Source organism: Pelobates fuscus, chromosome 10 (assembly GCF_036172605.1).
Source record: "Pelobates fuscus isolate aPelFus1 chromosome 10, aPelFus1.pri, whole genome shotgun sequence".
NCBI classification, from domain to species: domain Eukaryota; kingdom Metazoa; phylum Chordata; class Amphibia; order Anura; family Pelobatidae; genus Pelobates; species Pelobates fuscus.
Window position 1 is genome coordinate 99,419,132 of NC_086326.1, and position 26,635 is coordinate 99,445,766.

At 41.2% G+C, this 26,635-nt stretch overlaps 1 protein-coding gene across 1 annotated transcript in view; it reads right to left on the bottom strand.

The window, feature by feature from the left end:
- The window catches only part of LOC134574514 (sperm flagellar protein 1-like), a 63,162-nt gene extending 37,020 nt beyond the window's left edge, over positions 1–26,142 (bottom strand). The window contains exons 1-3 of the mRNA XM_063433620.1: positions 25,951–26,142; positions 17,157–17,268; positions 11,632–11,797 (exon numbers count right to left, since the gene is read on the bottom strand). Coding sequence (XP_063289690.1) covers positions 11,632–11,797; positions 17,157–17,268; positions 25,951–26,065 — 393 coding nt within the window. The 5' untranslated portion in view covers positions 26,066–26,142. The remainder of the gene's footprint in view (positions 1–11,631; positions 11,798–17,156; positions 17,269–25,950) is intronic.
- Between the last annotated feature and the right edge of the window lie 493 nt (positions 26,143–26,635).

Below are 26,635 nucleotides of genomic sequence, written 5' to 3' on the forward strand. Positions count from 1 at the left end.
TGATCTTTATAATTAGGAGTAGAGGACAAAATAGAAACACCCAAGGCTTGTCCTCTAGAGAGACTTAGGTGCGAGCGTTTCCCGGGCGGTTAGAACAGTTCGAGAGTAAATGACCCTTGGCTCCACAATACATACACAAACCCTCTCTTCTCCTGTACTGTCTTTCCTCCTCAGAGAGGCGGGTATACCCTATCTGCATAGGTTCAGTAAGCAAAGATACCGTGGAGTCAGGACTTGGAAAAGCGGGAGCTAACCTAAAAGAAGGTCTCCGGTTCCTCTCTCGAGTGTTCTGTCTCTCTCTTAAACGTTCATCTATACGAGAGATGAACGAAATTAAATCCTCTAAATTCTCAGGGAGTTCTCTGGTAGCAACCTCATCAAGGATTACATCAGATAGGCCATTCAAAAATACATCCATATACGCCTGCTCATTCCACTTGACTTCTGCCGCCAGAGACCTGAACTCTAGTGCATAATCCACCAGTGTTTGGTTCTCCTGTCTCAGGCGCAACAGTAGTCTGGCTGCATTAACCCTTCTACCTGGAGGGTCAAATGTTCTTCTAAAAGCAGCTACAAATGCGTTATAGTTATAAACTAATGGGTTATCGTTCTCCCATAGTGGGTTGGCCCATCTCAGAGCTTTCTCAATAAGTAGGGTGATAATAAATCCTACCTTTGCTCTATCTGTAGGATAAGAGCGAGGTTGCAATTCAAAGTGGATACTAATTTGGTTTAAAAAACCACGACACTTCTCAGGAGCCCCACCATAGCGTACTGGGGGGGTAATGCGAGAAGAAGCACCCACTGTGGCTACCTCTAGACCTGACCCGACAGGAGAAACAGGGGTATTACGTATCTCCTCTGGTGGGTTATTGGCACGAGCTAATAGAGCCTGTAGCGCAAGCGCCATCTGATCCATTCGGTGATCCATGGCTTCAAACCTAGGATCAGGAGAAGCCAGCTGACTGTTTGTACTTGCAGGATCCATTGGCCCTGTCGTAATGTCAGGATCGGGACAGGGATCCAACACGCAGAGCACAAACAGTAGCCAGATACGTATACCGGACCTTAGAATGGCCGGACTAACGTAAGTAGTACAGTATAGAATGGTCAAAGACAAGCCGAGGTCGAGGGTAACAGAAGACAGGTAAGCGAGAGACAAGCCGAATCAAGGGTAACAGAGAATAGCAGAGTAAGGTAAACAAGCCGGGTCAAAACCAAAAGGGATAATAGAATACACAAGCACTGAGTGACTAGAACAAGCTAGAACCACGACAGGGCAATGAGCTAATGAAAGAAGCTCTGTTAAATACCCTGTTCAGAGCAGTAACCACGCCTCCGAGGCGTCCTGATTGGTCCTGCAACAATTGACTGACAGGTCGTTCCGGGGGAGTGTCCTGATGACTACTTCCTGCCTAGATGCTGTAAAAGGCAGTCACTCCCTCGCGGCCGGCCTAGCATGACCGGATAGACCGCGGGGAAGGGAGCCATCAGACCGTCTGGATGGAGGAACAGCTAAGTCTCTACCTCTTTCGGAGGTAGAGACCACAGGTACCCTGACAGTAATTTGACTCATAACTCTCTGATTGGTTACTTAATCCACCAATCAGAGAGTTATGAGTCAAATTACACAGCGTGGGAAAATTCCAAAGAACTTTCCGACGCTGTGTAAAATGACACAGAGCACTCTGATTGGTGGATTTCAGATAATCGGGAATAATTTCAAACCAACCAATCAGAGTGCTGTGACAGGTAAATGTAGAGACTTACCTGTCAGTCTCTTCATTTACTTGTCAGAGCACTCTGATTGGATGGCTTAAACCCACCAATCCGAGTGCTCTGAGCCTAATTGCAGGGCTGCGCGGAGCCCTCCATGGGTGAAGAAGGATTATATTTTTTTGCGCACGTTTTTTTTTTTTTTTATTGCGTCGGTTATTATGGTTTTTTATTTGGCCTTTTTTGGGGCTGAAAAAATAAGATTTTAGAAGAAAGAAAACATCGAATGGTAAGTTATTATTTTTTTTACAGGTTCTTAGTTAAATGTCCCCCCCTCATTATTTTTAGGGTGAGGGGGGAAGGTAGGGGGATCATTTTTTTTGGGGGGGGAGGGGGTGACTAGGGGTTTGGGGACCCCTAGTCACCTGGGGGGGACAACATTTTTTTTAGGGCCCCCACCCGCCGCTCAGTCACCTGGGGGGACATTTTTTTTAGGGCCCCCACCCGCCGCTCAGGGGTGGGGGCCGGGGGAAGGACAATAGGGCCCCCCCTATTGGTATTTAGGGCCCCCACCCGCCGCTCAGGGGTGGGGGCCAGGGGGGAGGACATTAGGTCCCCCCCTTTATTAGTATTTAGAGCCCCCACCCACCGCTCAGGGGTGGGGGCCAGGGGGGAGGACATTAGGTCCCCCCCTTTATTAGTATTTAGGGCCCCCACCCGCCGTTCAGGGGTCGGGGCCAGGACCTTAGGTCCCCCCCCCTTTTAGGATTTAGGGCCCCCACCTGCCGCTCAGGGGTGGGGGCCAGGGGGCAGGACATTAGGTCCCCCCCTTATTTTACTGTAGGGCCCCCACCCACTGCTCAGGGGTGGGGGCCAGGGGGGAGGTCATTAGGTCCCCCCCCCTATCGTTTTACTTTAGGGCCCCCACCCGAGGGGGGGGGGCTATTTTTTATTTATTTTTTAAACAGTGAGCTGCTCACTGCACTGTTTACTAGACATGCCGAGTCTAGTAAACAGTGAGTATAGCGAGTAGGGGCAAAATTTACTGATACTAAGTCATTTTTACTTAGTATTAACCCCTTAACACCGCAGCCAAATGTACAAGTTGTGAACAGAACAAAACGTAAACAAAACCTGGCATTTGCGCTATATGTCTGTCCAACCGTAATTCACCTCTTTCATATGAAATGCATCCCCCCTTATTATATATCATTTTATTCAGGGGAAACAGGGCTTTCATTTAACATTAAATATTTAGGTATTGAACATAATTTAATATAAAAAATATATAAAAAAATGGGAGAAAAAAAGATTTTTTTATTTTTTTTTAGTTCTATGTGACATTTTAACTGTGGATGTCAAAATACTGTTTGCTTTTACTGCAATGCAATACACATATTTGTATTCAGCGATGTCTCACGTGTAAAACAGTACCCCCTATATACAGGTTTTATGGTGTTTTGGGAAGTTACAGGGTCAAATATAGCGTGTTACATTTGAAATTGAAATTCGCCAGATTGGTTACGTTGCCTTTGAGACTGTATAGTAGCCCAGGAATTAAATTTACACCCATAATGGCATACCATTTGCAATAGTAGACAACCCAAGGTATTGCAAATGGGGTATGTGCAGTCTTTTTTAGTAGCCATTTGGTCACAAACACTGGCCAAAGTTAGCGTTAGTATTTGTTTGTGTGTGAAAAATGCAAAAACGCCAATTTTGGCCAGTGTTTGTGACTAAGTGGCTACTAAAAAAGTCTGGACAAACCCCATTTGCAATACCTTGGGTTGTCTACTATTGCAAATGGTATGCCATCATAGGGGTAATTTTAATTCTTGGGCTACCATAGGGTCACAAAGGCAACGTAAGCAATCTGGCGAATTTTAATGTGAAAAAACTGAAACACAAGCCTTATATTTGACGCTGTAACTTTTGAAAACACCATAAAACCTGTACATGTGGGGTACTGTTGTACTCGGGAGACTTCGCTCAACACAAATATTTGTATTTCAAAACAGTAAAAAGTATTGCAGCAATAATATCGTCCGTGTAAGTGCTGTTTGTGCGTGAAAAATGCAGAAAACGTCACTTTTACTGGCGATATCATCGTTGTAATACATTTTACTGTTTTGAAACACTAATATTTGTGTTCAGCAAAGTCTCCCGAGTAAAACAGTACCCCCCATGTACAGGTTTTATGGTGTCTTGGAAAGTTATAGGGTTAAATATAGTGCTAGCAAATTAAATTCCCTATACTTTCGGCATGGGTTGTCAGGCAGGTCCCGCTAATTGTAATTAATTAGGATACCTAATTATGTAAAATTATTACATAAATATATGTGTAGAATTAATATATGTATATATATACATATGTGTATATATACGTATATATATATATAATTTTTTTTAATATTTTTATTTATATATAGGTATATATAGTGATATATACGTATATATTTATGTATATAGATATATATATTATGATATATATTATTTTGTTCTACGTGTATTTTGATATAAATATATATATATTATTATCACAATACAGTTAGAACGAAATAACACACATCTATATATTTTTTAATTATTTATTTTTAAATATTTTTTTAATTTTATTTTTTTACGTATTTACATATATATTTTTTTTATATTATATATAAATATATATATAACAATAATTATATATATATTTAATCAGTATCAGTCTACGTGTAATTTGATATTAATATATATATATATATATATATATTAATATTTAAATACACGTCGTGTATGTGTAAATGTGTGTATGTGTATATATATATATATATATATACTTAGATCATATATATATAATATATATGATCTAAGTATATTTTATTTGTAACTGTAATTTTTTTTATTTATTTTTTGAACTAATATTTTATTTTTTTTACAGGACAGGGGGCAGAGACAGTGTCAGCCAGTGATGTCACATCACTGGCTGACACACAGGATCAGTGATCACAGTGACTGCCTGTCACTGTGATCACCTCCTGCAGATTGGGTAATTGACCACAGGGGGGAGTGCCTGGGTGGTACAAGCACTCCCCCCTTCCAATCTGCAGGGGGATCATTGTGCCAGTTACATGTGTCAGCCAATAGGCTGACACATGTAACACTGATCGCAGTGACAGGCTGTCACTGCGATCAGAGCGCTCTGAGATCGCAGTGACAGCCTGTCACTGCGATCTCAGACCTAGCAGATCGCGGTCACTGACCCCAGGGGGACTGCCTGGGGGGCCAGGTAAGTCCCCCGACCGCGATCTGCAGAAGGGGAAAGCCGCCGGCCGCATGTGTCAGCCGATTTGAAATCGGCTGACACATGCTTAATACTGGTCGCAGTGACAGCCTGTCACTGCGATCAGAGACTGCAGATCGCGGTCACCGGCCACAGGGGGGGTTGCCCGGGGGGCCAGGCATCCCCCCCGACCGCGATCTGCAGCGGGAGAATACCGCCGGCCACGTGGGCGGCAATAAAAGCGAGGACGTACTATTACGCCCGCCGGCGTTTAGAGCCGGTTTCTGCGTGGCGTAATAGTACGTCCTCCGGACTTAAAGGGTTAATAAATTTGTCTGAAAGACCAATTTAGGTATTTCAGCCTTCTGGTAGATAACTCCCTAATACTGTGGGAATTAGGGAGTTATCTACTAAGCGGCTGCAATAGAAGTGCCGAAGTTCCGAAATTCCGAAGTTGCCGGATTTCCGAAGTGTCGAACTGCCGAAGTTCCGAAGTGTTGAAGTGCCGAATTGCGAAAATTCCGGAATTTCGGAATGCCGAACCGAACCGAAAATTTTCCCCATGCACATGCCTAACGGTGTGTGAGTATATTTTATATATCTTTTTACACTTGGTTTTTATCTTATTGCGAGCACTATTGTTGCCCCCCTACTTTTGGTATCGTTTGAGCTCCAGCTAACCCAAAGACTGAGGGTACCTACAGTATATCCAGAAGTGGGGATTGTACCACTACAAGCGCTAGATGCTAGAGCTGGCTATAGCTCTGCCAAATGTGAATGCATTATTAATGTATTATTATTCCACCATAACCACTTTATACGATACATATTGCACTATTAGGCCTTTTCTCTCTTCTTCTCTCCGTTTCATATGACCGAATATCGGAAAGACTGATTAAGGATACCATTCCCAAGCTTGAAGAATTCACATCTCCCATTGAATATACCATAAAGACACAGACACAATCTGGTGTGAACTTAAAGGTTTTCTTTTATACCTCTGGACTTCCTGTCATTGACTATATTCCATTACTTCCTGTGGCGCAGCCCCTAATTATCTTTGTACATTTCTGGTTTTTGTTCAAAGGGTGAGAGGGAACCCTTTGTTGTGGTTGCTGCCTACCCATTGATATATCAGCACTGGTCTATTTCTTGTGTACTTGTGTGTTCTATTTTTAAGGTGTTGCAGTTTCCATATTTGCATGTTCAAAATAAAATCTAAATAAATAAATAAAAAGGTGAGCAAAAAATCTTTACATCAGACTCTGATGGCCATAAGAACCTTTTGGATTACAGCATATCATAATGCGCAGATCGCTTTACATACGGGCCTGTATATTTTGAGATTCATACTTTAACCCCTTCAGGACGGAGTCAATAGTGCACGTTCTGATCAAAACAAAACGTAAACAAAAACTGGAATTTGCGCCAGTGGCGGATCCAGAGCCTGATCTCGGGAGGGGCACTTGTAGATTATTTAAATAAATAATCCAGACACAATAACCACTACAGCTCAGTGTAGTGGTTATAGTGCCAATAATGCCAAGATCCCCTCCCAGAGTAAGTAGTCAAACTGTTTAAGAACTGTTTGACAACTTACCTGAGGTCCTCTGGGAAATGGGGCTGTTGTAGGGCAGAGGAGCAGTGGTATGTGTGAGTGGTGCAATGTGTGCAGTGTGTGTGTGTGTGAGGGGGACAGTGTATTAGCAGTGTGTGTGTGAAGGTTGCAGTGTGTACGTGAGGGCGGCAGTATATGTCAGGGGTGCAGTGTGTGTGTGGATCAGTATGTGTGTGTGACAGTTACAGTGTGTGTGTGTATTGCAGTGTATTTGTGGGGCAATGTATGTGTGTGGGGGCAATGTGTTTATGGGGGCAGTGTGTGTTTGTAGGGGCAATGTGTGTTTATGGGGGGCAGTGTGTTTATGGGGGGCAGGGGCAATGTGTGTATATGGGGGAAGGGGCAATGTGTGTGGATATGGGGGGCAGGGGCAATGTGTGTGTGTGTATGGGGGGCAGGGGCAATGTGTGTGTGTGTATGGGGGGCAGGGGCAATGTGTGTGTGTATGGGGGCAGGGACAATGTGTGTGCATATGGGGGGCAGGGGCAATGTGTGTGCGTATGGGGGCAGGGGCAATGTGTGTGCGTATGGGGGGCAGGGGCAATGTGTGTGCGTATGGGGGGCAGGGGCAATGCGTGTGCGTATGGGGGGCAGGGGCAATGCGTGTGCGTATGGGGGGCAGGGGCAATGTGTGTGCGTATGGGGGGCAGGGGCAATGTGTGTGTGTATGGGGGCATGGGCAATGTGTGTGCGTATGGGGGGCAGGGGCAATGTGTGTGTGTGTGTGTGTGTATGGGGGGCAGGGGCAATGTGTGTGCGTATGGGGGGCAGGGGCAATGTGTGTGCGTATGGGGGGCAGGGGCAATGTGTGTGCGTATGGGGGGCAGGGGCAATGTGTGTGCGTATGGGGGGCAGGGGCAATGTGTGTGTGTATGGGGGGCAGGGGCAGTGTGTGTGTGTATGGGGGCAGGGGCAATGTGTGTATGGGGGGCAGGGGCAATGTGTGTATGGGGGGCAGGGGCAATGTGTGTATGGGGGGCAGGGGCAATGTGTGTGTGTGTGTGTATGGGGGGCAGGGGCAATGTGTGTGTGTATGGGGGGCAGGGGCAATGTGTGTGTGTATGGGGGGCAGGGGCAATGTGTGTTTATATGGGGGGCAGGGCAATGTGTGTTTATATGGGGGGCAGGGGCAATGTGTGTGTGTATGGGGGGCAGGGGCAATGTGTGTGTGTATGGGGGGGCAGGGGCAATGTGTGTTTATATGGGGGGCAGGGGCAATGTGTGTGTGTATGGGGGGCAGGGGCAATGTGTGTGTGTATGGGGGGCAATGTGTGTGTATGGGGGGCAGGGGCAATGTGTGTGTGTGTGATAAGAAGGATTTTTTTTTTTCATGTGTGTGTGGTTTTTTTAATTTATTTAATTAAATAAATGTTATGTCCCCCCTCCCTTCTTACCTTTACTGGGAGGAGGGGGGACATCTTTCGTTCCCTGGTGGTCCCAGTGGGGTTCATTGGTGGTCCCAGTGGTAGAACTGAACTCTAGCCCGCGCTCCAGGGCTAGAGTTCACTCTCGCGAGATTTGGAGCGTTGCCGTGGTAACCGCGGCAACGCTCCAAATCTCGCGAGAGGAGGACCCGGAGGAGCTGCTGGTAATAGCTCCCGGGTCCTCTCTCCCTCCCCTGACGGTCGGCTGTCAGTAATGTGCCTGCGGACCGGGAGGGAGATCACTGATCTCCTTCCCCGGTCTGCAGGCACAATGCAGGGCTGGCACTTGGGCAATGTCAGCCCTGCATTAGCCGGCAGGGGAGAATCTCGGGGGGGGCAATTGCCCCGTTGCCCCCCCCCTGGATCCGCCACTGATTTGCGCTATATGTCTGTTCACCCGTAGTTCCCCTCTTTCATATTAAATGCACCCACACTTATTATATATCATTTTGTTCAGGAGAAACAGGGCTTTCATTTCATATAAAATATTTGTATATGAAACAATTTATTATGAATAAAATAAAAAAAAACTGTGAGAAATTTTAATTTTTTTTTTTAATTTGTAGTTCCGCCTCACATTTTAGCTGTAAATGTCATAATACTGTTAGGTTTTACTGCAACAAAATGCACATATTTGTAATCAGCGATGTCTCACGAGTACAACAGTACCCCCCATTAACAGGTTTTATGGTGTTTTGGAAAGTTACAGGGTCAAATATAGAACGTTCCATTTTCAAATTGAAATTTGCCAGATTAGTAATGTTACCTTTGAGACGGTGTGGTAGCCCAGGAATGAGAATTACCCCCATAATGGCATACCATTTGAAAAAGTAGACAACCCAAGGTATTGAACGTGGGGTATGTTTAGTTTTTTTTAGTAGCCACTTAGTCACAAACACTGGCCAAAGTTAGCGTTCATATTTGTTTTTGTGTGAAAAAAGCAAAAAACTAATATTTGGCCAGTGTTTGTGACTAAGTGGCTACTAAAAATGACTGGACATACCCCATTTGCAATACCTTGGGTTGTCTACTTTTGCAAATGGTATGCCATCATCGGGGTAATTCTTATTCCTGGGCTACCATACGGTCTCAAAGGCAACATAACTAATCTGGCAAATTTCAATGTCAAAAAAATGAAATGCAAGCCTTATATGTGACTCTCTAACTTTCCAAAACACCATAAAACCTGTACATGGGGGGTACTGTTATTCTCGGGAGATTTCACTAAACACAAATATTAGTGTTTTAAAACAGTAAAACATATTACAACAATAATATAGTCCATAAAAGTGCCGTTTGTTTGTAAAAAATGCAAAAAACTTCACTTTTACTTAAAATATCATCGTTGTAATACAATTTACCAGTTTTAAACACTAATATTTGAGTTCAGCGAAGTCTCCCGAGTAAAACAGTACCCCCTATGTACAGGTTTTATGGTGTCTTGGAGAGTTACAGGGTCTAATATAGTGCTTGCGAATTAAATTCTCTGCACTTTCTCCCTGTGTTGTCAGGCATGTCAATCAAATTTTAATTAATCAAATGACATAATTACGTTAAAAAATTACTTAAATATACACGTAGAATTTTAATATATATGCATTTATAGGTATATAAATTCTACGTGTATACTAATGTAATCTTTTATGTAATTATATGTATTTATCTCTATATATATATTTGCGGTTATTTGTATTTTATATATAGATAGATATATATAGAATGTCATTCTAAGTGTATTCTGTTTCCAATATATATATATTAATAACAAAATACAGTTAGAATGAAATTACATATGAATATATAATTTATTTTATATTTTGTTTCAATATTTTATTTATTTATTTAATTAATTTATTTATTTATTATTGTAATTATGCGTATATATATATATATAATATATATATGTAGATCTATTATATATATAATATATATATACATATTATATATATGTAACGCCATTCTAAGTGTATTTTAATATTAATATATATACTAATATTAATATTAAAATACATTACGTATGACGTTACATATATATAATATGTATATATATTATATATATAATATATATACATATATTATATATATAAAAAGGCATTTCATTTATTTTATAACATTTAAAAAAAAAATTTTTTACACTACCTACCAGCAGGGGGACTGTCTAATATTTTAGACAGTCCCCCTGCTGGCAGATCCATAGCCAGCTATAGGGGGCCATGTGATCGCTCTTTGAGAGCGATCACATGGCCCCCGGGGGCCTCATTTGCCGGAGGGGGGCTGCCTGGGCTCTCAGACAGCCCCCCAGAAGAGGATCGCGGCGGAGGTGAGTACACCTCTGCTCCTGGGGCTGCAAGCCGTTACGGCGTTCTATGCCGCCGCAACGGCTTTAAAGCCCTTTAAAGCCGCGACGGCATAGAACGCCGTAACGGCGTTAAGGGGTTAAGGAATATTCCAAACACCTCAAGCACCTTATATCACTGAAGTGCTTTATGTGTGAAGAGTGTGCCCCCTTTTTAAATTTTTAAGTGCAGATTTCAATAAAAAATTATTTTTTTATAAATTAACCTTCTTACACCCCGTGGCTGTCAATTAGACATTCGGTCCTGTTGCTTCCTGGTTTGGTTAGCTTAGTGGATCTAATCTCAATTTGCAGCAATGGCTCAGAGCACCTGCCTTGCAAAGACTTCTCAATGAATTATAATGGTAAGTCTGTGATTGGTCAGCCACAGGGTTTAAAATTGATGCAGACAAGAGATCTGCTGCTTTTATCAGCTGTTTTTAGATAAAATCCAATAAAAAACAAACAAAAAAAAGTGCAATTGTATGCATGGTTCCATTCTGGGTAAATCAAACGTGTTTTTTTTTGTTATATATGTTGTATTTGGGCAGTGGTGGTAGAAGGCTGATGTTAATAAACCTGACATTGTAGGAGGGGGTCAGTAGACTATACCCAACCTGGGCATCCAGCAGGATTACGCATATGTCTGCTGACCCTTTATTTAGTTTCAATCCTTTACCATATTACCTAGTTTAGATGTACGGTACATTTGTGACAGTTGGGCACAACTCGGATCATCCTATACATATGGTTACCATCTTGTTACAGACATATTCATTAAATAGACCAAGGGCCACAATTTAACATTTAATCTCGTTAGTCAATTAGTCTTTGAGAATTAACATTCAACATGATTATTCAATAATCACCAAATAGAAGTAAACTAAAAACAGAGTTGCAAAATGTAGGCTAAAATAGCCAACCCATGACTGTAACAGAGTTGGAGAATGATTTTCAGATGAGCTATTTTTGGCCTACATTTTGCAATTCGATTTTCAATTAATCTCAGTTCATTGAATAAACACCACAATCAACTATATTGTTTTGCATAGTTTTTTTATTGTATCTGTTCTAGTGTATCTAGAATTTTAAAGCCATAACACACAAATAAGTGAGAACAATTTACAGTAGTTAAAAAAAACAACCATAAAAATAGAAAGTTAACATAAAAACTATGCAGCATGAGCCTGTTGGTAAAATTGGTTGTGTGTATATGAGTACATTTGTTTACGTGCGTGTTTATATATTTATATATAATTCTATATACCATTTGACAAACCTTGACTTGAGTTATGCCTCTTTGTCTTTGGGAGTTCTCTTGCAGCTTTTCATTGATCTTCTGCCTCAGAGAATACAAGACTGACTCAATCACCCCTGGGGCATTGGAGATCAGCCTACGGACAATGTCCTCCGGGACATGAAAGTTTAGCTTAGAGAATACCTTCCTGTGAAATAATGAGTAGACTATAATTACAGGAATTGTCATCAACCATTAATCCATAGTTGTCATGCTTCTCTGATAATCAAAATAAATCTACCTCCGTGTGTGATATCATAAATTTCCTCTTTTTTATAATAATATGGCTAGCGATACTGAACATTTTATGGGTAAAAAGTAGTAAACTCAGGTACTTTTAATCATGTTATCATGGTATTAAGAGAGGCCACCATAGTGTTGATGTATATCTTAATCAATTAGTTTCAGCTATTTGCACTCTGCAGGTGCCAGACATCATACAGAGGAAACATTATTAACTCCATTCATACAAACAAGGTTGGAAAACCTTGGAGGGACTCTCATCACCACCCACCAACTTCAGGTAATGGTTTAATCCTTAAATAGGACTTGGTTAGGACCCATACCAAGCTTATACTATATTGTCCCACTGACTGGCCCAGCTTGGATATGTGGCATGTATTTCATTTGCCACGTTTTGTTTTGTTCTGTTTTTTTTTTTTTTTGTTTTTTACTTTCAGGGCCAGATGATTGTGTTGAGAACTCATGGTTGCTTTCCCAGTATTGGGACTCGTTGTAGCAGTGTGGAAGCCAGCATGGTGAGGTACTGACAGTTGTCGCCCTGGCGGCCTCTTGCGCAGTCTCCTCCTCCGCACCAATCCAGGAAGACTTGGGGGAGACCCGTTCATGCTGCGTTGGGCTTTACGGCAGACCACAGGAGTAGAGGTAATTTCCTTTCTATAAAGATTGGCCCAGAATCTTGCACAGATACCGTCGAAGTTCAAGAGTAGTGGGTCCTTGAGCGAGGGTGGCTGTGGGAGGACGCTTCCGGCTGTGGGCCCCAACAGGGTGACCATCTAGAGTACCAGGCTCGGTCAGACCGGTAATTGATAGTCGCTAGGGTACTCCCCGGGGTTGCATGCAGGGTTGAATCCCAAAATTGAGATAGTAGTGTCGAGTTTTAGACTCCTTGAGTTAATTCTGCTGGGGAGGCTCCAGCATCATACGACCGTCCTGGTCGGCTGTCCAGACCCGCCCCCTTTAAAAAAACTGTTTTCAACTCCAGCATCATCACAGCTCTACTATTTTCTGCATTCATTTTGCAATTTTAAATCTAGTCTTGCTTGCCCTGGTGTCAAACTCCAGCCCTTTAATATTTCCAGTGAGAACAATGTGCACTCATAGGACTAAACATAATTTCTTTATTTTAAAGTTAACGTGTCAATGTTTAAGCTCTGTTACCAGGAGTCAAGTGAATGAGCTAGAAATGTTGAATGTATGCTCTTACACATGTTTGCTTAAAATAAAGCTGTTTCCATCCTATTGTGAAGTACTGAGTGCACTACTTCATGTTGCAGAAATATTTTTTCAAATGTATTTTTTTTTTTATTCTTTATTTTTGGTATGCAAAGTTTTACAAACAGGCTTGCGATTCCACAGCGGCTGAAGCAAGCATAATATTAGCGTACAAGATGTAGCATTGGTATGGCATATACAGTAATCATGCACATTTTGTATGAGAATATAAAAGAAGACAAATAGAGTAATAAGAAAAAGAAACAAGCCTGGCAGTCCTGTCTAGGGGATAGATAGGCGAGCTGAAGCAGATTTTATGTGGCAAATCTCGTGGCTTACAGCCTATATAACTGCCTAAGTGTACAGGACCGAAGCTGCGCCTTTTCAGCTGCTATCTCTACTGGGACCGGGTCCTACGCAGCTCCCTGAGACACGCTGAGTGCTTGAGTTGTCAGCTAGGAGTGTGTCACATTTCCCGTATTTCTGCTTACTCCAACCCCTGGCCACCGTGGGAGCCTGCGCCCCATGTCCATTAACCCCACAAGTGTAGGCTGGGGTCAAAGTTCCGATAGAGTCCCCACAGATCTGCCAATGCTTGTGGATGGTGGAACCCCCGAGTGTGTGGACGGTGCTCTGAAATGGCTCTCAGCCAAGACAGCGACCTGTCACTCTCCAGTATAACCCGGCAGTCAGGGGGAACGGTGAAACTGCGCTGTCGATCATCGGAGTATTGCCAGAGTCTGGTGTACAGGTCGTCCGATGCCTCCAGGGAGGTACACAGCCACTGCTTAGGCAAGGCAGTCTTTGCACTCCGCCTTGCAACAGGTGCGGTGGCAATCTTGTTTTCTCCACTTGGGCCCAGGCTGGTCACTCCACTGCCCATAACAAGTGAGTGTGTACTGCGTCCTTGGTGGGGACTGGGATAATCCCCACTGGCCCACGGGGGGGAGGAGGAGAGAGGAGTACTGGCCTTGGGTAGGCAAAAGAGAGGTCCCCCTGGACCAAGCACAGGAGATCGGCTGTTTCTCCCACGAGAGCCTCACAGCAGGCCACAGACTCATCCGCCCACCAGTCGGTACTGCAAGCAGGTTCCTTGGGTTCCCCTTGCAGGTTGGCATCCACTGGTGGCAATATCAAGGGTTAAAGGGGTAAGTATATGCTTAATATTGAAGACCTGTCAAGGAGCCGAAGTGCTCCACGTCCATCCAGCTTGGCGGTCAGGGCCTGCACCCGGTTTCTCTTTCTCCCCTCCCCTCCCCCTGCATATGTACACTGAGCTGTTACCAAGGGTTGGTATTAAAAAATAAATTAAATCCAGTGCTGCTTTTTATTGCTGTTCTGATGCTGGTTATGACGCCACCCATGAAGTCTTGGTTGCAGTTAATGGATGCAAAGGTGAGCAGTTACGAAGTGTTTATCCTTTTTTATGTCTCAATTCCAGGCTGTCCAAGACCAAGCGATTTACTTATAGCTGCTCCTCTGCTAGCATGGGAATATATCTACGGCATGGACATTAGAGACAAATGCACTGCAGCTTGTTCTAAATCCATCAATGACGGTTTCTGATGGGGCTTTGACTACCTAAGCATCCGTATGAGATGCATTGACAAATAAATACGGTATTCTATGTCTGATGCAGGGCTGAGCTACTTCAGCATTAGTAACACTAATTGTAAGTCTGCTATTCTAAGTGACATGACTGTCTACACAAATTTAATTATGGCCGTGCGTGTAGGGAAAAAAATGATTTGGAAATCTTAATTGGTATGGTCTAGAACAAATACAATTAGATAGGCAGCACATTAATTTTTATCATGTTTTATCTTGCAAAACAATGAAAGCATTTACCAAGCCAATCCTGCAAATTGCTCATTAGGATGAGGAGAATATTTGCTTGACACAAAAGGTTTAACATTTTTGTCAACCATACCCTTAGGAGGCACCATTTAAATTAAAAGTCTCTTTGCTTCCTATTGCAGGAGTGATATATTTAAGGTCTCTGATTTTTCAAGGTTTATTTTTAGATTTGGCTAATGTACACAAGTTATGAAATTAGTAAAGTACTTCCCAAAGTGAGGTTTAAGGTTTTAATACTTTAAATGTATTTTTATATTATTTAAAACGATACAACTAGTTAAAGCCTTTGTGAAAGAAAATTAATTCCATCTTGGTTTTCTGGAGACTGATGAAAATCTCTCAACTTGTGTGCAAAATAATGGAGTACTACTGAATCTTAGTGTCTGGAGATACCTTTTATTGGATTAACAGTATTTTAGTATTCTTCTTTTATTATATTTAGTCAAAGAGGTAGTGAGATAGAAAATAATAGGGTATGACACTATCTGTATAGCTGGACATGTGTATATATTATACATCTGTTACTTCAATGGGCAGATCATGTTTTCAGATACCAGTGCCACATATAATTAGATATAATATACATATTATGATCTTTCCTATGAGTTTTTTATTTTTTATTTAAATCCAATATTTCCCTTTCAATCTACTGGAAGGTCTTTTTCAATGTATAATCTTAACGTATAATCTTTTTATTTAATTTTTTTTTTTTCATCAAAAACAAACAGAGCAGTGGATTTTCTTATATTTTTTTTTACCATACTAATTCAAGGATTTTCTTGCTTACCCGTATTATTTCCTATATATTGAAATGACTAGATTCCCCATAATAAAATAAAGGTTGGATTGTTCATTTTGTTACTAGTAAATGCAGGCACAATTTGCAAAACAGATACTGAACTGACTGAGTCATATTTAATAATATAAAGGAATTAACATGGACAAAATGGATGTTTGGCCTTTAGGAAGTAGATGCCATCTTCGTAATTGTTCCTAATAACATCATGTAGTTGAAACTGACCTGTCATTAGATATCTTTCTGCACAATTAAAGGTTACCTATGGATTGTGCTTGAATTTTACAAATACATTTCAATATTTATTTATATTACATGTTAGAAATGACATGTAAGTTACATGTACCTCCGAACTGCCACACATGTGGTTACATGCATACGTATGGCACTACTGAAGGAGGCACATGTATGGCATGATTTAAAAAAAATAATAATAGATAAATAAATTTGACGTGCATTTGGTTGCCATGCCCTGTGGAGCCTGGCTCGTGTGTTTTCCTTTGATCGAAAAGGGACACTCTAGGCACCCAGCCCAGTTCAGCTCATTGAAGTAATCTGGGTGCACTGTCCCAGTTCCCTTAACCCTGCAACAGTAATTATTGCAGTTTCTGAGAAACTGCAATAATTACTATCCAGAGTTAACTCCACCTCTAATGGCTATCTACAAGACAGCCACTAGTGGGACTTCCAGGTCGTTAGACGACTTTTGGTCACCTAACTGATCGTGGACATCCTTATGCATATATCCAGCGTCACCCAGAACCACAAAGCATTGTATAGACTGTCTAAATGCATTACCAAAAGAGGGGCCAAAGCGGAGCCTGACCCAGTGCCGAGGGACATTGGTGCTGGATTCCTCTAAGCCACAAAAGGGTTCTGTGCTGCAGGGGGGTTGCGCGAGCGAAGGGGGGCCATGTAGGGAGTTTGTATTCCTACCCTATCATTTCCCTTTAAGGATTGGAACCTGCTTAGTCTGTCCTGGACTAATTTAGGACAGGAGTCTTTTTTTATACTATTACATGAAATAGCATATAATAAATACTTTATAAAAATGTTAAATTCCCTTGTTGGTTTTATAAACAAAACCCAAGGTGTTGCATTTGGACAGTACATTTATTACAATTTTAGGTAAAGGGAGGAATGGAAACATATTTGAATACTATTCCTAAGCATTCTTGATAATGTCTAGATATGTTCAGGCAAAGCATAGAAGTTTAAAAATTCTAACAAAGTACGGTTATATTGAATACATAAGTATGCAAATTGAAATTGAGATTTTTTTTTGAATTTTTTTTATTCTGTATTGTATATTGTCTTGATAAACTGTAGCCATTCTATAGAATATTTGACCCTTTCATACAATATGTATTTCATGTTTCACCAAGAATGTGACTGTTACCGGTTTAAAATTCCCCAGTTGCTGAGCTTCTGTTGTGTTGAGTTTGCTGGGATGTAGTTATGCATTTCCACGATCTTAGGGAGAAAATGTTTGACGACCTCTGCAACCAATACTGAGGAGACAAAATCAGCAATTTGGATTAGCTGAGACATCTGAACAAAAAAAAATCCTTAGAGTTCGCATATCCATCACATCCCAAGGTTTACATTGTGAGTCATTAACAGGGAGAAAAAAAAAAAAACATTTGAAACTTTTGCTGAGCTGTAATGGTGGTCATCATTTAATTATGCAGCTACATCAGATATACAGTAAGTTATCGGCATTGAAATACAAGAATGCTACAATACAAATTATTAGCAATATCCAGTTATGTTTAACCCCTTAAGCACACATGACATGTGTGACATGTCATGATTCCCTTTTATTCCAGAAGTTTGGTCCTTAAGGGGTTAAACTCTATAGGACACGTTCAAAGACTAAACAAAAGCTGAACGAGTTTCACTGCAGCAAAATGTCTCACCAAGAGATCTGAGAATGAGTCATAGAATAAACTGCAACAAATGTTAGCTGCTCTATTTAAACAATTTACTATGACAAATTCCTCCTAGAAGAAATATCACTTTTTATATTACTCTGCAATGTGGATCCACAGGATGTTGTTGTTTTTTTAATTTCTTTTATATCAAGAAATCTAACCATCAACAGTCCTAGCTACATGACCTGGACTAAAACCTACCTTCTAATAGTCCTAAAGATAGCTAAAGAGTCTCAGGTTCTCCTGCTATCTTGGCTTGTTTTATCTAGTGTCCCCAGAGAACGATGCGAGTGGCTTAATATTTATTAATAAGCTTGTGGCTGAGCTAAGCTTGCAGGGCATTTTTACTGAAGCGAGAGAGCTTCCACAGGACTCTGACTAGGCATTCTGGTTGTTATGACAGCACGTGAAACACTGCACCTTATCAAACACACCAGCTGGAACTTCATTTGTGAGAGCCCCGTTTCATTAAAAAGTAATTTATAATGTCAATGTATGGATTAAGGAAGTGTGTAGGTAGACATGGTGAGTCACAGCCTAGGGAGGTGTGGCTAGTGCTGCATAAACAAAGTGATTTAACTACTAAATGGCAGAATATTGATGAGTGAGCATGATCTATACACCAAAACTGCTTCATTAAGCTAAAAAACATTTGATGCGTAGAGTAGAGATATTCAGCATTTTGCCAATAATCGGTATTGGCCTTGTAATTTATCAATATTACAGATAACTTCTTCACCTCTACCAGTCATCCAATCAAGCCACCAACCAATGAAGCATTATGTCGTGACCTCATGTCACCCCTTTCTGTGAAGTCAGGAAGGTAAGACCATGAAAAATCTATTGTAATGTACTGCACTGGCTTACAATGATAGGAGTGTGATTGAGGTTAGCATATTCAGTTAATGCCAGATTTGGGAAGATATTCTTACTTTTTAAAAACTTTAAATGTACAGAATATCGGCACCAGTTCTTGTCAATCAGCCTGAAAGGCTACTGATAATCTGTATCTGTATCGGTTCTGGAAAAATTATATTGGTCGATCCCTAGCACAGTGTTTCATTAAGTAGGGAACATCTAGGACATTCTACAAGCATGAAATGGACAATGTGACACCTCTTAGGGGACACTTAACACCCTAAAACACCTCAGCTTGCTGAAGTACCTTAAGGTTCAACTGCATATCCCTCCAGGTTTCTTTTTATAAAATGTACCAATTTTAAGAAAACAAATGTTTGTTTTGGTAATTCCCTTAGTAACAGCTGCTAGCTGTCTGTTTTGGGTTTCCTGCCTTTCTTGCTTTAGTTTGTAAGAAGCATTATACATCCCTGTGAGAATCACCTGATTGGACAGATGTCATCACGAATGATGACTTGTACCAGAGTCAGAAGTGCAGAGATTAGACTCCCTGGAGCTGAAAAAAAGGTGTGTTACTGATTTAAACCATTTCAATCTGAGTTTATGGAGTACACCAATTTAAAAAAAAAAATAGCATCTCTACATTTATAGCAGTTGTAACAGTGTCTGTTGAATTCTAATACACGTACACATCATTCTACGTAATGAGGTACTGACTAGGGATTACCTGAACCAAATCTTATTTAACGTGGAAAAGTATAAAGAACACTGCAGTGGCCAGCACTATCTTCTTGCTATATGATAAGCCGGATGGCAAAAATATTACTAGTAGCACCTCAAAAGTAATTGGAATAAATAAATATCTATTGACTATGACCAAGAGTTGAAAAAGGTTTTGAGTGAGGAATAGAAGGGTTCAGTTGTGTCTTTACTGCTAGAGGTATACAGTGAGCGTCAGGTTAATTCCATGCTTAAAATTTTAATGAAACCAAGGTCAAGCAGCAGTTATTGGCGCCAACAAAGCTACAGACCGGCAGAGGGTGAAAACGACAAAAACTAAAGAATGGGAAATGGCAGCGGGGGTGAAGTGCATGGTGAGGACCGTTCGAAACAGGCTCCTGGGTGCAGAGCTGAAGCTGTGCAAATCTAGAAAATGAGCAAAGCAATGAGAAGCTGGCTGATGTTTGCAAAAGACCATACTGATTGGACTGGAGTAAGGTCCTCTACTTTCATTAGTCCAAGTTTCAGATTTGCCTAGCACCTGGTCATCTAACAGTTATACAAAGATCTAGAGAGGCCTACAATCCACAATGTCTCACACCCACTGTGAAATTTGGTGGGGGATCAATGATGATCTGGGGGTGATTCAGCAAGGATGGAAATTGGGAAGATTCATCTTTGTGAATCAAGCCATATACAGTTATAATGAAAATTATTCAACCCCTATTGAAAATCAGGTTTATTGTCAAAATTCTCAGACTTTCTGCTATTTGCATTGAACAAATCAATCAAAAGCAATTGAAATAGCTCAACACCGTGAAAACTTAAAGTGATTTCCCCATATGTAACTGAAGTCTCAGAATTATTCAAACCCTTCATGGCAAGCATCTTTAGTCCTTTGTAGAGACCCCTTTTGCTATTATGAAATGCTGCAAACCAGGTGCATAGCCAGACACGAGATTCTGGCAGCACTCCTGAGGAATCTTAGCCCTTCGCTGAGCAATGGCCTCCAGTTTAGTAATATTCTTGGGTTTGCGCGCTGCAACGTCCGTCTTCATTTCCTACAACAGATTTTCTATCAGGTTCAAGTCAGATGACTGTGATGGCCACTGTAGTTTTCCAGGACTACTTCATTGCAAACAGCTTAGAGTCTGTAAATTTTGACAATAGTTTTCAAATGGGAGTTAAATAATTTTGATTACAACTGTACAAGGTTGTCTGGGAAGAAAAAATGCTTCCTTTGCGTTGACATGTGACTATGTCCCCCAACTCTGATGATTGTTTTTTCCATTTCTTTCCATGCCACACAGCCAGGTGGATTGAGAACCACCAGATTAAGGTCCTGTCACGGCCTGCCTGATCTCCAGACCCCAACCCCACTCATAAAAGCTAGAATGTAATAAGAGGATGGATGGTCACCAGTCATCGAACAAAGCCGAGCTGCTGGATTTTTTTTGTTGGGCCAAGAGTGGCTTAAAGTCACAATACGTAAGACTGGTGGAGAGTATGTCAAGACGCATAAATGCGGTGATTGAAAATCAAAGTTATTCCACCATAGTTTGATTTCTGTACACTATGTTAATTAATATTTTGCTGTTTAAAAATGAATATGATATGAACGTTTTTCTTTGCTTTAATCAAGGACTGAAAACACTGCATCTCTTTTTTTTTTCTTCTAATTTTGATTAGCTGTCATTTTCTGCAAATAAATGATCAAAATTACAATATTATTTTGGATGTGGAAGAAATGTTCTCAGTGTGTTCCATTAAAGTATACATGTTATCTGAAATGGTGTAAATGACTTGCATTCTAATAGATTAATTTTATACATCGTGCTGGTGAAATTTTCCACAAAATATAAAGATTAAAGGGTAAGTTACCTGATGATAACTATGTAAGTATGATGATGTCTTCTTACTCCTGCAAAATGGTGTCATTAGCGGGAGAGTATAGCTGTGCATACAGCCAGCCTAGCTCCTAATGATAGAACACGCATTTAAGGACGCTCACAAACACCTATAGAATGCTAGCAATCTGGCATGTACAAAAAAAATACATTTTTATTCTCTGTAAAATTACATTAGGCCACTTTTGTCAAAAGCACTCATCCACTTTGTAAGTATATGTTTTAAAATATCAACTGTAAATACTGTACCATGGGTGGGCTTCTTATCAGCTATTTTACCCTGTTTATCAGTGGTTTTGCTAGAATCAATTAAGAGAAACTGGCTATTTTATAGTCAATAGCCTAACAGATGTCTTTTAAAATGACTCCTTTTACACAAGAGTGTAAAGTGTTCTTAATCATACTGATTTATGTGACGGATTTGTGTGTCTTTCTCTCTTTATGTGTTTTTTGTGACCTATACTTTTGTGAAATGCCTTGGATGACAAAGCGCTTTAATTGATGCTGACTATAACCTTGCACTTAGATCATCCTTGCTTTTACCCATATTTTAACCAAAAGGTCAAAACGTGTTTCTGTACATTTTAAAATATACATTTCCAACTCCAATCAACATTTTTGACTACATAGACGCACAGTATAAATAATATGGCTCCTGCTAGAGGAAGCTTCGCCATGGGATATGCCCACATGAGAGACAAATTTATTCACTGGTAAACACCCCCACACTCGGAGGATGTTTGATTTCCCTGTTCATATTAGCTCAGGAGACCTACATGAAAACAACATTCTGGCAAATATATTCTACTATGAAATAGACTATCATAGGGGTGAAAATGTTACAGATTGTAGGGGAGTTTTGGTCAAATTTGTCAGGGACCCCCCAAAATGGTTGAAATGTTCTCAAAATAATGAAAACCATTGTGGACATCATACAGCAGAATTTGTTTACCAGTCATTCCTAGTCTATGTTGAGTTAAACTGCCGCCATTCATGTTGGTATACAATGCGGTGAATATACACCCAAAACTGAACTACTATGATGGAAGGAGATGATGGAGCAGGCCATGTGTGAAGTGTCAATATTGACTGAGCTCACAAGATGTGTTCCACAGCAGGGAAGTACAACGGGTCCGACAGCTCGGGAATAGGAGTGGGTGCTGAGAGGGAGATAGGTCTAAAGCGGTACATATCATGGGTTGGTGTGACAGAGACGGAGTACATTATTGACAGGGGATGATGTTGCATTAAGTTCTGTATTTGTTGTAGTAGTTGGTACAGGAAACAAACAGGCAGATATATTTGATGGGTAATTCACAAGAATATGAAATCACACTGACCACATATAGAAATATTGTTTTTCTTCTTATTAATTCACATACATATTTTGCAAAGGTAGTTATTTAACATGTTGAGCTTGCAGGAAAACAAACCACAGGAGAACCAAAATCTACTTAACTGATTAGTCTTCCTAGTGTATAATTATAAATACTCCTGAAAGTGGAATATGGATGGAAACCCCCTTAAAAATTAATGTCTTTTATGGTAAAATCATCTACTCCACTACAATTTCAAGATGCTGCCACACCGACTGACTCACAATCACTGCATGCATGTATCTGTCTGGTTTGCCATCAGCAATGACAGGTTCTCTTTGCGTAAGCTATTTATTAATTACTAAATGAAAGTTGCATTTTCGCTGGTGTTTTTCTTCAGAGGACACCTGAGAAAATTCAACTTTAATTCAAACTGATGCACAGTTTAGGAGAGCAGAGCCTGCAAAACAAAAAAGTTTTAGTAAGTATGGAAGGGCATACATAAATTATACCTCCACCATGCCTCCAGCTCACAGGTGACCATGCTGCCAAATGATATGAAGTAAAAGATAGGAGTAAGCACTTGTATGAGGTCTAAAAGCTGTACTTTGGAAGGGTTACAACAACATTTTGGCACAAAAGCGAGCCAAAATTATGTTGTAACCCGTCCATTAAAGCTGCCTTTGGACCTCATACAAGTGTCCACTCCTATCTTTCACTCTATATAACCAAAACAAGTGTAAACATATCATTAAAGGAACACTCCAATCACCATAACCACTACTCGCCCAGTGCCCTTGTGCCCCCCCCAGAGTAAATTGTCAAACCGTATAAAGAATGGTTTAACAACTCACTTGGGTCACCCTAGATGTTCACTACCACTAAAGCTACCCTAAAGACTATATCACTCTACTTGCAGTCTGTTTCTTCTCCCCTCCATAGGAGCCCAGCAAGCACTCATCTCTTCCTTAAAACCCTCCATTAACATTGCAAAACCACAAGGTAAACAACTAATGAATGCCCTCCTGGGTGGCCACCATTTCGTACAGGCAAACACACATGGTCGAAATAATGGCTGGCGGCCATCTTGTCTCCCGAACGCAGGCAGCGGTACCTGGTCGTCGAGTGCCTGGAACTGATTTCGGATAGGCACTCTCGCACACCGGAGAAGACGGAACTGCTCCCCGTTTCTAGTTCCCGACCACCCATATGAACGGTGTTCGGGAGATACAAACTACCGAATGGGGGAGCATTCGACACTTGAAAACATTCATCTATTATGTGTGGTTTTTGTATGGAAGTCTGTGAACGGAGACAGGCCGTTGCCACAATTCCTCTTGAACTACTTTGGGCTTCTACCTCATGGACGGCCGGTCAAAAGAGAGATCAGGAGAGGACAGATGGATTTGTGTGTTATCTGCGTAGAAGTGACAGTGGAAGACAAAGGAGCTGATGAGTTTGTCAAGGGAGGCAGTATAGGTCGAGAACAGTAAGGGACCAAGGACAGAACCTTGGGGAACGCAGACAGGGAAGGGTTGCAAAGAACAGCCCGAAAAAGAAACACTGAAAGAGCTCTGGGAGAGGTAGAAGGAGAACAAGAAGAGAGCAGAGTACCGTAGACCAAGATTACGGAGGATGAGAAGCTGTTGTTGATGATCAACAGTGTTCAAGGCAGCAAAATGGTCAAGGAGATTTAGTAGAGAGTAGCAACTAGTGGATTTAGCAGCACTTAAATAATTGGATACTTTGGGCAGGGCTGTTTCAACAGAATAACAAGCGCGGAATCCAGACAGAAGTGGGTCAAGCAGAGAGTTGGATTCAAGGAAGTCGGTCAATGTAGCATACACAACTCTCTCAAGGATCTTATAGGCAAACCGTAGTATTAAGATAGGGCAGTATTTGGATGGGGAGTTAGGGTCAAGGTTGGGCTTTTTTCTTTTTTTAAAGTATCGGGCTTACGGTTACATACTTAAAGGATAAAAGAAATGTGTCAGAGGGGAGGGAGAGATTGAATATTTTAGTGAGGGGCAGAGCAAGAGAAGGAGACAGAGTGCGAATGTGATGTGAAGGAATAGGATCGAGGGAAACAGGTGGTGTGACGGGAGGAGAGCAGGGACCTCTGATGGCATATCGGTTTTCAAGTGAGCATAGAAAAGAGAAGGGAGTGGGGTAGGGGCAAGTATTGGTAGGGGTAGAAGAGAGATTAGAGAGCTCTTCCCTGATCACAGAAATCTGAGCAGGGAAGTGAATTATCTATATTTTGTTATTATTTATTTTATTTATTTGATATGTATTGTGATCCACATGTCTTAATTGTGAATGCAGCTAGAATGTAAGACAGTCAATGAATTTTACATAATTTTAAGGTGCTTTATTTACTTATGATATATCTTTGCAATATATAAAGAAAAGAATGTACTTTTAAGTCCATTTCTGTTGCTGCTCTTCAAAGATGCAACTTTTTAAAGCGAGTCTGATACAATAGGTCACATATATATATTCTCTCTCTCTCTCGTATTGCAATATGCAGTGATACCTTTTTTTATTGGACTAACATAATATTTCAAAGACAAGCTTTCTAGAGTTTTCCTCTCAAAAGCTTGTCTTTGAAATATTATGGTTAGTCCAATAAAAAAAAGGTATCATTGCATACTGCAATACTGTGGTATTTTGGCATCTTGTTTACCGGACTAATACGGCTAGTCTAATCTACAATATATAAACACAGACACCCTGCCAATACAATGGCACACATACACACACACTACAATGACCCACACACTATAACCACTGACACCCTGCCAATACCAAGACCCACACACTATAACCACTGACACCCTGCCAATACCATGACCCACACACTATAACCACTGACACCCTGCTAATACCATGCCCCACACACTATAACCACTGACACCCTGCCAATACAATGACCCACACACTATAACCACAGACACCCTGCTAATACAATGACCCACACACTATAACCACAGACACCCTGCTAATACAATGACCCACACACTATAACCACAGACACCCTGCTAATACAATGACCCACACACTATAACCACTGACACCCTGCCAATACAATGACCCACACACTATAACCACTGACACCCTGCCAATACAATGACACACACACTATAACCACTGACACCCTGCCAATACAATGACCCACACACTATAACCACTGACACCCTGCCAATACAATGACCCACACACTATAACCACTGACACCCTGCCAATACAATGACCCACACACTATAACCACTGACACCCTGCCAATACCATGACCCACACACTATAACCACTGACACCCTGCCAATACAATGACCCACACACTATAACCACTGACACCCTGCCAATACAATGACCCACACACTATAACCACTGACACCCTGCCAGTATAAATCACACAATGACAATGTGTTTTGCTGCCCGGTCCCTGCTCCGGGTACCTCCATCACTGAAGTCCCGAGTGATGTTCCTCTTGGTCCGGCTGAGAGGTACCTGGTCTATCCAGGCATACAGCTCCTGCAGCTGCTCCTCGGTGACCTCCTCGCTGGTCATCATGGTTCGCTCCTCGGTTCTCTAAATATGTTATCGCAAAAGTGCCGGTAAAGGCCGCGCATCACTGTGTGTTGTCTAGGGTTGCTGTGGAAACCTCGCGGTTGCTAGGTGACGCGCCGCGCATTACGTCACTACGGGAGCCTGAGAGGTGCAAAAATGATTGACTGTCAATACTTTCATGGATTTAGTAAGGAGTTACAGCATTGTCCAAAAACTACTGCACTCATTCCCAGACCTGCATCTTCTTAGTTTTTTAAAGTAAGATTTTGAACATTTATTTATTAGTAAGGTGGGTTTAACATCTTGAATAATAATCACATATGGACACATGTATCATAACTGGAAATGTCCATATTCAGTGCCCAAATCCCTCTGCCCCCCTTTTCTATTCTAATGTCCCTCTTTTCTAGAAGCTCCATATTGTTGGTGTGGCTGGGCGTATAACAGAGCTCCACAGCAATTAATACTCACAGGGGACTACTTTATCTTATGTATTTTTCCCCTGCTTATTTTTACTACGTCTGACGGCTGCGCTCTGTCTAGGCAGGGTCTCGCTGGATCCTTCAAAGTCAT